The sequence below is a fragment of the Populus trichocarpa genome, chromosome 16 (assembly GCF_000002775.5).
Source record: "Populus trichocarpa isolate Nisqually-1 chromosome 16, P.trichocarpa_v4.1, whole genome shotgun sequence".
Lineage (NCBI taxonomy): Eukaryota > Viridiplantae > Streptophyta > Magnoliopsida > Malpighiales > Salicaceae > Populus > Populus trichocarpa.
The window spans coordinates 2872781-2888340 of NC_037300.2; the positions used below are offsets into that span (position 1 = coordinate 2872781).

A 15560-nucleotide genomic window follows, 5' to 3' on the forward strand; every position below is an offset into this window, starting at 1 on the left:
TTTATTTTTTAATTTCATCTCTTAAAATTTAATTTTTATATTAACTTTGGTCCTTATTTTTATAATTGTTATTTGCTTTTTCCTTATCATTTTTTTATTGAAATTTTTTATCTATCAAATTTGGTCCTCATTCTTTTGATTGTTACTTATTTTATTTGAAATAATTTATGAAATGTTAATTATTATTATTTTAATTTCTTCATCTTTCAATTTTTTTTTATTTTTTAGATTTGATCTCTATTATTTTGATTATTATTTATTTTATTTGAGATAATTTATGAAATTATATTTTTTTTTAATTTAATTTTTACAGCACATTGAGCCATGAAAGTGACCTGTTTTGGAATGAGTCCAGGAGTGGGACTTTGGAATTGCGGTTAGATCATGATTTTAAAATTTTATTTGTTTCATTTTAAATTAATTTTTTATGTGTATATATATATATTAAAAATTATTTTAATTTATTTTTAAACAAAAAATATTTTAAAAAACAAAAGGCTTCCAAAACTACATAGCATCGATTTTGCTTCGAAAACAACGTGGCAACTGAATACATCCAGTTAAATGCATTTTCCTAAAGCAGTTTTCCTTGTAAAATTTTTACACTCCCTTCGTACTTGTTTGGGATTGTAATTGGGTTACGGTTTAAAATATTTTTTTATTTAGAAATATATTAAAATAATATTTTTTATTTTTAAAAAATTATTTTTGAAATCAGCACATCAAAACAATCCGAAAATATAAAAAAATTATTTTTTAACAAAAAAAATTAATTTTTTTAAAAACACGAGTTGACCCGTATTTTCAAACGGGGTTGAAGATGGTTGTCGTCTACTCGTGCTTCCTTTTCTTTTTCTTTTATTTTTATTCCATAGTAAAAAAAAATTATTAGTTTATATGTTAATCAAGATTGAGTTTTTTATTCAAATGATTTTAAATATAAACAATTTAAAAGTTATGAACCATCGAACATTCCATTTAAAGTTATATAGTTATGTTGTGAAGGGTCTTAAATCAAATAGAAACTATACTAGATTATTGACTCACGATATACTGCGAGTTAGTTCAAATTTTTTTAAATATAAAAAAAATATTCAGATGTTTTTAATTTTTTTTTCTATCAAAAAAATCTAAATCATGTGAGGGTTGACCTTGTATAACTTGATTAACTTTGTAGGTCCAAAACAACCCATATAATCTGAAAAAACATAGTTTTACTAAAAAGAATTCAAAATAATATCTTTTTAATATTAAAATAAAAATATGTTGGATTGTCTGGGATCAACCTGGGTTAACATGTCAAATTTGTGATTTAAATCATGAGACTATGATAACCTCTCATAAATAATAAATCAAAATAAATTGTGAAGTCTAAATCCTCAATTAATCTAGTGTTGAATAATAAAATTAAAAAAAAATAGAAAATAATCTAAAAACATTATCCGAGTTAACCGTCAAACTCACCACTCACGTTATAATATCAATCTAACTTTTAAGAACGATTTCGCTTTAAGAACCACACATTTTTCAAGAAAATACATTTTAAAAAACAATTTTTACCACTTTTTCAAAGAGTCCCAACTCCCCAATCCACATAGTATATGTTTTGCTTTGAAAACAACGTGGCAACTGAATGGTGGTCCAGTTAAACACATTTTCCTACTCAGCGGTTTTCCTTTAGAAATGATGAATAAAAAAAATAGCGATGTTGCTAATATTTATTTTTAGTAAAAAATAAATTTAATTATGTGATGGTTAATTTAATATAATCTGATTAATTTTACAGGTTTAAAAATAATTTATACAGCTTGAAAAAATATAATTTAATTAAAAAAAATTTAAAATAATATATTTTTTTAATATTAAAATAAAAACATGTTGGATTGATTAGCATCAACATGAGTTTGAACAAATATTTAAAAAAAAAATATCAAAAACATTACACAGGACTCATTCTTCCTAGAGCCAGAAAAAAAAAATGTATACAATATATACAGAATTAGATTTGAAGAAGACGAGAGAGCAAACTCTTTGTCCTCTCTTACCCACGAGAATTGATTGAGGAAAGGAACAATGAAGAGAACTTCGGAATCAAATATAATTAGAATCAAATATAATTAGAGTCAAATATTTTTATAAACTCAAGTCTATATTGGAAACCAATATTATTCCTAATTGATTTAAATTCATGCCTCCTTTTATTCTTCCAAGTAAATAACACAGAAACCTCAAACCTGGTATTCTCTCAACATGTGCATCACTATGTTGTCATCCTATACATATGTCATAAAGGTTAATTCCAATAATTAAAAGGTTGTGAAATTGGTGCAAAACCCTACCTCTAATGTTTTTTTATTTCCTTGAAGGGGAAAAAAAGGTGAAAATTTCATCTTTTGCCTGGTTTCCAAATGCAGACCTTGATGCAAGGAGCCTGACAGAACCCCATGTAGTTGAATGCGATTTTCTCCCTTATAATGCATTAATTCTTCTTCCACACATGTGATGGCCATGGAAAAAATAATTTGGAAAAGTAGGTTTTTCAGATTTGACTGTACCTCCTTGGAGAATAGACGCAAGATCCAAAATTTTATTGGATATATGCTTCCCTTTTTCAACCATGCAAATAGCAAAGTACATGGTCTTTTAGGTTCGGCGTGAGAGTTACTTGGTCAGACCGAGGAATATATGGGCTCATTGCTATGAGAAAGACAAAGTAGAAAAGAAATGTTCCTTTTCAGCTTCTCAGAAATTAAACATGCTCATTTATAATACTATTTTTCATTTCGTTAATAACTTATTATATGGACATGAACCATTGACTAAGCAGTGGACCAATCCAATAGAATAATAAGCAATCCAGTAACAAGAAGTTAAGGAGACCCACCTCAAGTCGACGAGTCTTCTTCTCCAACCAAAAAAGATAGGGGAACGTGTCTTCTTATTCACATGCTTGAGCAATCTCATCCGCACGAATAGAGGAGCCTGTAGCTTTCCTCATGATCTTCTTCCCACCTCCTCCTTACAGATAACACCCTTCCTTCCTTTTCGGGCTTCTTTGAATTTTGGTATCCGATCTTAATGGGAAATCACTGTGTTCTGGATCTCGTAGGTTGATCTGTAATGTAGAAGTAAGCAGCTGTAATTATTTAATTAGCTGTCGGTGAAGAGATCAAGTTTCAGTTCAGAAGGTGAGGTATTGAATACCTCAACTTTTATTTGCCTTTCCATTTCGATAACATATATAATTGGCAGCTTCAATCTGGCCTACCTAAGACTTACCTTGGCTCAACACCCCTCATTTCCTGCTCTGTCCTCTGAGAGAGCCAGAGACATGGAGGTTGAACATTTTAGCCACCCAGGTCATCCATTGATCCTCATTAATCAAGTTCTCGAATGTAGTTGTGAACTAGTTATTTGCTCTGGATGCGAGGGACCAATATGGGGTCCTTGCTACAGTTGCACCTCTTGCTACTTCTTTCTTCATAAGAAATGCGCCGAGCTGCCCCGTGAGATCAAGCGGCGCATTCATCGTAGACACCCTCTCCATCTACTGGCAAACCCACCATATAAAGGAGAATGCGATTGTGATCGGTGCCGCAAAACTTGCAACAGTATTTGAAGAAGACGAAAGAGCAACCTCTTTTTCCCTTCTTAACCACGAGAATTGATTAAGGAAAGGAACAATGAAGAGAACTTCGGCATCAAATATAATTAGAGTCAAATATTTTTATAAACTCAAGTCTATATTGGAAACCAATATTATTCCTTGATTTAAATCCATGCCTCCTTTTATTCTTCCAAGTAAATAACACAGAAACCTTAAACCCAGTATTCTCTCAACATGTACATCACTACCTATAATGTTTTTTTATTTGCTTGAAGGGGAAAAAAAGGTAAAAATTTCATCTTTTGCCTGGTTTCCAAATGCAGACCTTGATGAAAGGAACCTGACAGAACCCCATGTAGTTGAAAGCGATTTTCTCCCTTATAATGCATTAATTCTTCTTCCACACATGTCATGGCCATGGAAAAAATAATTTGGAAGTAAGTTTTTCAGATTTGACTGTACCTCCTTGGAGAATAGACGCAAGATCCAAATTTTTCTTGGATATATGCTTCCCTTTTTCAACCATGCAAATAGCAAAGTACATGGTCTTTTAGGTTCGGCGTGAGAGTTACTTGGTCAGACCGAGGAATATATGGGCTCATTGCTATGAGAAAGACAAAGTAGAAAAAAAATGCTCCTTTTCAGCTTCTCAGAAATTAATCATGCACTGAAAGGGTAACCATGACAACTGACCAATCCGCATGCAAGGAAACCACTGCAATCTTCCCCATGAGAGAATTTCTTCTTCAAAGTATTCATTCTGCAGTGAATTCATGATCAGAGCAGAGTTTTTCTTTGTGAACGTACAAGTCAGTTGTGCCTTTTTTTCTCTGGGGGAAATTGATGAATATGAGCCCAATGATGCCCGTACCAATGAAGTTTCCTTGCTTGATACCCTCAAGGCCAGACGAATACTGCAAGCACACTAAAGTACAAGAACAAATTGCAATAAGAAAAACAAAGTAGATTCTATAATCATTTTCATTGACTATGGATTTAGCTGTGGAAGTTTCAATGGATAAATAACTTGCGTCGATGGTTATTGAATATGATCAAGAGGCGTGAGCAAGATATACAGCTAATTAGACTTGTTCTTCATAGAATTTGTAAGATCTCATAAATTTAATTTTCTTAATTGCAAAGGAAAATCAGCTGGAGGATCAGAAGTGGGACTGCAAGACACGACGATTATATATAGACAAATATATATGCTCATCAAATCCAATAAATACAAGCGTAATTAAGCAGAGTACTCTTTTATCGATTTGATGACAACTGCGTAATATTGGTCAACCAAAGATTATTCAGATTGATATTAACTTCCCTGTTGTGATATCTACAGTTCTAAGTTTTCCAAGAGAATAAAATACAAGATCAGAAAAAACAAGGAAATTTACTCCCTTCTAGAAGTCCTAACATTTGTTTTTTCTAATTTAAGCTGGCAAGAACCTGTCTTTTGTATATCCTCGACTTCTGAATTAAAAATACATATATTTGATATGTCATTTCACCTCATTTGTTGAACAATGGTCATTTACTCCACGAACACAAAACAACGTTATACATAATGTGTGATACATAAATAAAGAGAAATAAATTAAAAACATTATTATGTAATACTCTATTTAACTTGATTTCCTGCTGCAAAGATATTAACTTATCAGTAAACCTTCTTTTTGGTACTAAGTTCTGTATATATCAAATTTCTTGATTTGTAGATAACAAAAACATAATTGATCCCGATTTCATTAATAATTATATATCTAAGACATTTTATAAATAACTAAAAATTTATACAAAAAACTAAAAGTCATACGTGAATCAATATGGCTTGTGAGAGGATTTGTTGTGAATTCGGAAAGTGTTTTCTTTTTTTATCTCATTATATTTTTTTGTTACTTAATTATTTTTTAATTTGATCTTTATATATTTATTTAATTTAGAATAGAGATTCATGATATATTTTATTCTTTTTTTCTTTCGAGTTTTCATGGTCTTTTAAAACATGGCATGGCATTGAGTCTGTTTTTAATTTTACAAAGAAGAATTCAGAGGCTTAAACCCCTCTTTTATCAAGTGGAGGAATGCTCAAGTAAAGGAGAGATAAAGACAAAAAAACCATGCATGTCCTTTGTTCTTCCATAACTACATAATTATCTTACAATTGTTTTTTTCTAACAGGTAGCTAGTGTAGGGATAAATCTCCTTTTAAAACATACAGTACTTTCAGACATAAGCATGATCAAGCAAACAGATGAATAATCAAGAACATAGTTATGATTCTCCAGGAAAGAACATCCCAGGCTACTTTCATAAGCACAGAGGTTATGCAATACTTCAATCTTCAGTGCAAATGACAACGATATCTCACACCCTGCCTGCTCCTAACTTAGTGTATTATATATGAAGGTTGCATTTGGCTGGTTTATCAGTGAAAAACTTCTCGGAAAACTTCTTTTTTTACTAATATTTGTTTATCAGTGAAAAAAAAAAGCATCTATCTAAAGATGTCACCTACATGATTTAATGTTATTTTAAATTTTGTCGAAGACAAAATTTTACAGCACATTGAGCCATGAAAGTTAAAACGGTTTTGCTTTAAAAACCGACAAATTTTTCAAAAAAAAAAAAAATTACCACTTTTTCAAAGAGTCACAACTCCCAAATCCACATAGCAAAAGTTTTGCTTTGAAAACAACGTGGCAACTGAATGGTGGTCCAGTTAAACACATTTTCTTACCCAGAGGTTTTTCTTTTGAAATGATGAGTTAAAAAAATATTGAGATGCTGTTAATTTTTTTTTTAGTAAAAGAAAAACATTAATCATATAAAGATTGATTTAATATAATTTGATTGACTTTACGAGTTTAAAAATAACTTATATAACTTGAAAAAATATAATTTGATTAAAAAAAAAATTAAGATAATATTTTTTTAAGATTAAGATAAAAACATGTTAGATTAATTGAAATTAATTAGAATTAACATGTTAAATTTATAATCTAAGTTACGAGACTACGATAATCTTATAGAAAACAAATCAAAATAAATTATAAAGTTTAAATTCTCAATCACCTTATTGTTAAAGAATGAATTTGAAAAAAAAAATTAGAAAATGACCTAAAAAATAATTTGAGATAATTTGTCAAACTCGCAATCCGGGTTACAAGATCAAGAAAACCTCATAGAAAACAAATCCAAATAAATTATAAAATCTAATTTTTAATTAATTTAATATTAAAGAATGAAATTAAAAATATTTTTGGAATGATTTATGTGCACATTAAAATGTGTTTTATATACTTGATTTGGTTCTTTATCTATAGTAATGAACCGGCGTTATTTAAAAATTTCTCAAAAAATAAAATTGCGTTGAACAAATTAATAAAACTACGCTATCTTTTTTTGTATATATATTAAATGATTGGATAAAGATGAAATAAATAATTTTATATTATTTGGTTGTATGTATTACTTTTATGCGTAGACTCTTTTATTTGGTGATATATATACGACTGCCTTAATTTGATTTTCCTCGTGCATATCAACAACCTTTTTCAAATGCCAAGAACATGTCAATTCAAAGAAATTTCCTGGATGATAATGAGCAGAGATAAGCAGGGCGTCATTTGACTGAAAATAAATGACAACAGGGCAGGTTAATTAGATATAGTGTACCAATTATTAATTCAATTTATTTAATTAATTGACTACAAATTTTAAGTATTAACTGAACAAATAATTTTTTTTAGAAAAAAAGTATCAAAAACATTAAACTGGACTCATTCTTCCTAGAGCCAGAAAAAAAAAAATAATATATATATATATATAGACAAATATGCCCATCAAATCCAATACATACAAGCGTAATTAAGCAGAGTACTCTTGTATAGATTTGATGACAACTGCGTAATATTGGTCAACCAAATATTATTCAGATTGATATTAACTTCCCTGTTGTGGTATCTACGATTCTACAGTTCTAAATTTTCCAAGAGAATAAAATATAAGATCAGAAAATACAAGGAAATTTACTCCCTTATAGAAGTCCTAACATTTTTTTCTAATTTAAGCTGACATGAACCTGTCTTTGTATATCCTCGACTTCTCATTCATTTGGCTTTAAACTTGCCAGAAAGTTGCACAAAATTAACTACAATTCTAACTTCTCATTCTCTGGAGAGTTACTTTTGGCGAGATGCGCTTTCCCTTGGTAGCCACATCCGTAATTCTAGCTGTCCTCTGGGCTCTTGCTCTAGTACAGAGCCTTGATTTTCAGTTTCCAAACTTCACGGAATCAGATAGAGATCAACTTATTTTGACTCCCGATATTTCTTATATAGCCCATACCGCCATCCAAGTCACACCAGATTCTAATGGATTTTCTATGGTTAACAGGGCTGGAAGGGTCTTGTACAGATGGCCATTCAGACTATGGAGCAACGGAGGGAAGAATGCATCTTTCAATACAACCTTCGTACTCAATATCAAAAGACAGACAGCTTCAAGTGGTGAAGGCTTAGCTTTTATATTAACAGCAGATCGTGATGTTCCAGATGGAAGTAAAGGACAATGGCTTGGAATAGTAAATTCCACGTTAAATGGATCCAAGGAAGCCAGGACAGTGGCAGTAGAATTTGACACCGGACAAAGTTTCCCGGATGATCTTGATGATAACCATATTGGATTGGATGTGAACAGTGTCTACTCAAGAACATCGGTTTCGTTAAATGACAGAGGCATTTATCTTTCTAAGGGCAAAGATGTCACGGTAGATGTTCGATACGACGGCAAGAATTTGACTGTTTTTGTGGATAAGGACATGAAGAATCCAGTTATTTCTGAGCATCTCAATCTCTCAGACTATCTTCCAGAAAACGTTTATGTGGGGTTTTCGGGTTCAACAAGTAACAACACTCAACTAAATTGTGTGAGGTCATGGGAGTTCATCGGTTCGGAGATAAAAGACTCCAAGTTGCGGTGGGTTTGGATTTTAGTTGCGGTAGGATCAGTACTAATCCTGTTGATTAGTATTGGTATCGCCCTTTTCTTGTACAGGAAAAGAGGATGTCAAGTGGACAGGCTGGAGGATGCTTATCCAAATATTGATGAGGCAATCCTAGGCTCCTCAACTGCTCCGAGGAAATACAAATTCAAAGAACTTAGCAAAGCAACTGGTAATTTCAACCCCAAGAACAAGCTCGGGAAAGGTGGCTTCGGGACAGTCTACAAGGGAATCTTGGGAAACAAGGAAGTCGCTGTCAAAAGAATCTCAAAGAAATCAACCCAAGGTAAACAAGAATTCATAGCAGAAGTCACTACAATAGGCAACCTCCATCACCGAAATCTTGTTAGGTTGATCGGATGGTGTCATGAAAGGCGTGAGTACCTCTTGGTTTACGAGTACTTGCCTAATGGAAGCCTGGATAAATATGTATTTTGTGATGAAAAGCCAGGCACGCAGGAAGCAACCCTGAGCTGGGAAAAAAGGCTGAGCGTGATTTCCGGAGTGGCACAGGCATTGGATTATCTGCATAATGGCTGCATGAAGAGGGTACTTCACCGAGACATAAAGGCCAGTAACATAATGTTGGATTTAGATTTCAAAGCGCAACTGGGAGATTTTGGCTTAGCTCGCACCATTATTCGAAATGAACAAACTCACCACACAACGAAAGAGCTTGCTGGAACACCTGGCTACATGGCTCCGGAGAGTATTCTTACGGGAAGGGCAACGACCGAAACAGATGTTTATGCTTTTGGCGTTCTTGTTCTGGAAGTTGCTTGTGGAAGGAAGCCTGGAGGGCAGACTGAGCGGGATGACTACATTAGTAACATTGTGCATGGGCTATGGGAACTTTACAGAAGGGGAACGATCCTCGAAGGTGCAGACCCCAGATTGGATGGAATATTCAAAAATGAAGAAATGGAGTGCGTGCTTATTCTGGGGTTGGCCTGCTGCCATCCAAATCCAAACGATAGGCCCTCCATGAAAACTGTTTTGCAGGTCCTTACAGGGGAAGCGCCACCACCAGACGTGCCTGCTGAAAGGCCTGTTTTTATGTGGCCGCCCAAGCCTCCATCCTTCAAAGAATGGGGCAACTCTATCATTGGAGGCGAACTCTCTCCATTTTCAGAAATCTCAGGGAGATGAATCAAATGCCAAAGGATCGAAGGAGAATATGTCGATCATCAGTCAGTATATATGATTCTGTTTTAGTCAGTAATGTAGTAGTAGATATATATCTAGCCATAACGTTGCTGTGTTCCAGGCAATGATTGTTAAGAAATAGCAACACGTCAATAAATTTATTTTTTTCTTCGTCAAATTATGTACATAGTGCTGGAAAACTAGCTGCAGGTTCACCATAATTCCTAGAAGGAAGATGTTTTCTGAAATGTCAAATCCCTTTGGCGAGCCAACGATGGTATATCTTGGTGATCAATTTAATGTTTTTTTTAATATGTTATCATAGTCTTAATGATCAAGCAACATATATTGGACAGAATTTTTTTCATAACAAAATTTTTAAGAAAACTAAAGCTGTCATACCCAGCTGGCCTTTTGCACACCTTATTTTGACATAATATGAACAAAAGCTGCAGGTAAAAAAACAAAGTAATTTGCCGATAAGCAAAACATTTCAATGCTCTAAAACTAATGTGGGAGGGATCCTTGACTGATTACTCCCCTCAGCCCCATTTAACTATGAAAGGATATCGAGGTGGCAAGGCTATTAATATCATGGACTCATAGTAACGAAAAGAATGAAGATCAAAGAGTCAAGATCATCAGAGACACGACATGAAGTAATTCTGCAGTAATTCACCGTTCTATATGGGGAATAAAGATTCAAAATCACCCTCTACGGGGTAATAAAATTCTTTATCGTGGCAAACAATAATAAGAACTAGAAGATGGAGTTCAATCTAAGGCTGTTCCGGAGAACATAGCAAGAAAAGAAGACCAGTAACACAGAAAATGAACCTCAGGTTAACTGGAATATACATCAGGTTAACTTGGATGCATAAGAAGAAAGCAACTGGAAAGCAAGTAAGCATGTGCAAAGGAAACTAAATACATTGAAGAGAGAGAGCAAAACCTGTCAATGAAATCTGCAAGAACTTGCAGGAAAACTCAATTTAGGCAAACCTGTCTATATTGGAAACCAATATTATTCCTTGATTTAAATTCATGCCTCCTTTTATTCTTCAAAGTAAATAACACAGAAACCCTAAACCCAGTATTCTCTCAACATGTACATCACTATGTTGTCATCCTATACATGTCATAAAGGTTAATTCCAATAATTAAAAGGTTGTGAAATTGGCGCAAAACCCTACCTCTAATGTTTTTTTTTATTTCCTTGAAGGGGAAAAAAAGGTGAAAATCTCATCTTTTGCCTGGTTTCCAAATTGCAGACCTTGATGAAAGGAGCTTGACAAAACCCCATGTAGTTGAATGCGATTTTCTCTCTTCCACATGTCATGGCCATGGAAAAAATAATTTGGAAAAGTTGGTTTTTCAGATTTGACTGTACCTCCTTGGAAAATGGACGCAAAATCCATTTTTTTTGTTGGATATATGCTTCCCTTTTTCAACCATGCAAATAGCAAAGTACATGGTCATTTTAGTTCGGCGTGATAGTTACTTTGGTCAGACCGAGGATATATGGGCTCGTTATTATGAGAAAGACCAAAGTATCCAAAGATGATAGATGTCTCATGATACTGCAAACAAGACTCCATTTAGTCATGGTTCTGGATTGATTAAGCAATTTAAATAAATTAACACAAATAGAGAATAGAATTCTTGATAGTAAGCATTCCGTTTCAATTCTTAGCCACATCTAAATCTTCACATTTGTAGAACTTTTCCTCTGCCTCCCCCATGTTGCAGAGTTAATTCCTGACCAAATCCAACTATCTCAAGATTAAACTTGAGTACTTGAAGTAGTGGCCTCTAAATCAAAAATAAAACCCCAGTAAAAATTAAACCAAAATTCACCTATCATGCCCCAACCCTGAAGGCTAAGGGCACATGAAAGTTGATAGTTCTAGCAGATATTGCTATGGTGAGAACCAGCTGAGACTGATGCGGCTACCTGATCTACTGTAGGAAGTTCGAGTAAATTTGATTGGAGCAATAAAGGCTGCTGTGCAGAATGATGCATAGCTCTTGTGAGCAATAAGTACTTCAGCTACTGTAAAGTGAGCAGAAACTCATGGTTTAGTTGCTTCACTTGTGAGGAAGAGGGCCATAGTCTTGTGCCTGTACACAGCACAGAGTGAATCTGGTAGAGCGGGAAGGTGAGAATTTTGATGAGCTTGAGCTAATACATGATATTTGTGTGCAAGAGAATGGAGAAATGAATGTCTATCAATTCAAGGGAGCTTTTGGTGGTTCCAAGAGTGATGACAAGTGACAACCACAGGTTGAGAAGAGGAGGATTGGGGAAGACATTACATTTTTCAAACACGTTCAATTCTTGTGGTAAGGAGCACAATTCAGTTAAATTTACAGATCATATTTAGCAAGTTGGTCGGGAGGCAGAGGCTACCTTGAAGGCAAACAATGAAGCTTATGATAATACAGCAAATCAGCATCATTTTGTTCAAGAGTTGAAGAGGGAAACTTAGTCATTGTGCTCTTGAGGTCAGAAAGGTTCCTAAGGGCACTTAACACAAGCTTAAATTGAGGAAGCAAGAGCCAGACAAAGTGCTGAAGAAAAATAAGCTCAAACGCTTCCAATTTAAAAATACATCAAGTTTTACAACGTTTCTGATTTGAGGTTATGGAAGATGTGTTAGACAAAAAAAAATTAAAAAAGAGCAAAATCTGCATCAAGTTTTACAACGTTTCTGATTTGAGGTTATGGAAGATGTGTTCGACAAAAAAAATTAAAAAAGAGCAAAATCTGATAGAGGCAATCAATATAGCAAGCTTGCAGTTTGTAAATCAGCAAGCAGGTTGGTACAACCCCTGTTTTCAGTTATGGGAAATCTCAAGGGGCTTATTCCTGGCTTGGCAATGGTACAGGAAATGTGAAGCTGAAATGGAATCAATGGCAGAATCCACAGCCTAAACAAAGAAAGAAAAGGAAAATATTAAAACAAAAGGGGCCAGGTGCAGTCATGTTTGTTGAAATCACATCTCAACATCAATCAAATATTTGAGCAAAATAGCATATGATATGAAAATGCAAAACAAAAACCCAAAATGCATACCTCTTACAACATGAATTGCCTCGCATCCCATATCCTCAGAGTTGCATCAGTAGAACCAGTACAAATAATATGGTCTTCCTCAAACACAAAGTAGGGAAACAAGTTATGAAAAAGTGCGACTGAGAAGTTTAACCACGGACTCTAAAATTTAGTTGAGGTAAACACAAGCTGACTCAAACACCCATATTAATAAATAAAAAAGTTGGAAGATACTGTCAGGTGTAAAATCACCACAAGTCACAGATCCACCATGACCGTATTGAAAAGGACGCCTTTTTCAGCATCCTTCATCGAGGCAATGAAATCAGTAGAACCCGCCAACGCAAAAGGACGTCTTGGATGCCACCTGATCCACTAAATCAACAAAGCTGGGATCGTTCTTCATAAAACAAATGCTCAAGAAAACCACAGTAAAAACAGGCTATATAGAAAGGGCACATTTTTACCTCTTACCTCAAACTCAACTTCAGAAGAACTAGAAGCATCTTCAAGTTTGTGTCTGTGATGACCTGACGAGTCCCAAATTCGAACTGTTGCACCAACACCACCAGATGCAAGCAACTGCCCATCAGCACTAAAGGCTAAACAAGAAACAGAATCCTCATGACCTGCAACGAAATGCGTAGAGAAAATCTGTCGAATATAAGAAATACATAAAGAATCCAGATAATCAGTGTTGATTGGGACTAGGAAGACATATGGCTAAACCCTAAATAACATCAATTCAGAGGAAAATCTCTGCCACTATAAAACGACAGAATCAAAACTGTCTTGTCTTAAAAGATCCCCGACTACCTATTTACACCCTAGTTCAAAGTCTTCAGCCCTAATCATTATCCTGACAAAAATCCTGTACTCAACAAACCATAATGCATAAAGCAGAATAATGACATGCCATTTAGCTCCACTTTCCAATCTCCATCTCCAATCTTCCAGAGAAAGCCTTTATCCTCTGCACTCCCAGTTGCAACTAAGGTAGCATCTATTGGGTTGCAGGCAACACCTGTGAACAAAACCATAATGCTAAGCCAGCATATGTATGAACCCCTAAGCACCCCCGCTAAAATCCATATAGTTATATATATATAACTGAAGTGCTGAGAATTTGACCAACAAGACATATCGGTATGAACAGTGAAAGTGTGCACAGAATCATTGATAACGTCAAGATAAACGTCTCCTGTGTCGTCACTTTTCAGTTCCATCCTGCTTTAATTTAATGAAGGGTTTGTAAACTAGTTTTGTGTCAAATTCGGGTCAACCTATTATGATTTCTGATTCCCGGGGTTTTCTCTCATTTCCTGTTCTATCACAAGAGGACTACAGAATGCTTAATTGAGTCCTTTTTTTATACAAAGAGTTGACTGAGTGCATGTACATCAATAATATTTATAATTCCACCCTTCCGTTTGTGACACTGTCAGTTTAGGTCTAAGAATTCTTGGGTTTCTCTGCAACAATTCAAATTCTCTAATCCATGTTTCCTCCATTTCTTCCATTTGTTTATCTACAATCCATTCATCTATCTATCTCCATTCAAAAAACCTTTCCCTTCGAAACACTTTCCAGCTTCCGACAAAGAAACTGGCTAGTTATCATTCATCTCTGGCGATATTTTATGGTGATTGACTGCTGATTGCTTCGAAAAATAAAAATAAAAAACTGATTACTAGCATTACGGGGTTCTTGATTTTATGTTAAAGAGCATAATGTGACTTCAATTAGTAGATTTTCTGTGACTACAACTACTAGATGTTCTGTTTTTCTTTTATACAAAGATGTGACTTCAATAATTCTGCCAAGGTCATTTTAATTTAACCTTTAGCTGCGCTTTTCCCCTGTCAGCCACATCTTTAATCCTAGCAGCCCTCTGCTATTGATCAATTACAAAGCCATGATTTTTTAGTTTCCAACCTTCGCGAGTTCAAACACAACTCAACTTACTTTTTGAGTGCCATTTTTTCTATATAGCTTGTCACACGCCACCAGAAAGTTCTTACAGGGGAAGCACCAACACGAGAAGTAAACAAATCTTCTATTCTGGGAAGCACCACCACGAGAAGTGATTACACTGCATGATCAGTGTAATGACTGTAACTTGTAATTGCCATTTTATCTAAATTTGCAGTGAATGCTTTGAATCAGAAAGCTAATTACTGGAATGTTGAAAGCTTATCGCAGTTCATGATTTCAGATGATACCCCATTACGTGACACCAATTAGTTTTCTGACAAGGGATTTTTCAGCTTCCTTTTATTTTTCGCTTGTCTAATTTAACTTGGAAATCATGGAAGAACTAGGACGGGTGAAGAGGTCTGACTTGCAGTTGATTCGGTAACAATTGTTGGTAGAAATATCCATACCAACTGAATTAACCGGACACTCAGAATCTCAATTCATTTAATTTCTTTTACAAAATTAATTCAGTTTGATCTCTTTTTATATAAAAAAAAAATCAAAACTAAAAATAGACCAAGCCAACCTTGTGAACACCCCTAGATTTGATCTAACATGAAACTCGGATCAACCAAGTTGATTAACCATAAACCATCATTTTATTAATTTTTAAAAAAGATGTTATTTCAAGTTTTTTTTTTCTAATGAAACAAATATTATTTTGAACAAAAGCTTTTTAAAAAAAATCCTTGGGTTAGACCCGAGGAGTTTGGCGTCAAGCAGGTCAACAAGTCTTGTAAGGCCCGGTTTAAACTACTTTGGGAGGGGC

The 15560-nt window shown here is 34.2% G+C and overlaps 1 protein-coding gene and 1 long non-coding RNA gene across 2 annotated transcripts; one reads left to right on the plus strand and one right to left on the minus strand.

The window, feature by feature from the left end:
- The first annotated feature begins 7537 nt into the window (after positions 1-7537).
- Positions 7538-10038, plus strand: LOC7468927 (probable L-type lectin-domain containing receptor kinase S.5). Its single transcript, XM_024587582.2, has one exon. It carries the CDS (start codon positions 7806-7808, stop codon positions 9759-9761), a length of 1956 nt encoding a protein of 651 aa, XP_024443350.1. The 5' UTR covers positions 7538-7805; the 3' UTR covers positions 9762-10038.
- Positions 10039-12494: 2456 nt separating this feature from the next.
- Positions 12495-15409, minus strand: LOC112324457 (uncharacterized). The gene is made up of 3 exons (XR_002978300.2): positions 13289-15409; positions 12836-13181; positions 12495-12689 (listed from the first exon to the last, which is right to left on the minus strand). It is a non-coding gene; the product is annotated as an uncharacterized LOC112324457 (long non-coding RNA).
- Positions 15410-15560: the final 151 nt, after the last annotated feature.

Coding starts and splice junctions, on each gene's coding strand:
- LOC7468927 (XM_024587582.2), top strand. CDS start 7,806: ATGCGCTTTCCCTTGGTAGCCACATCCGTAATTCTAGCTGTCCTCTGG.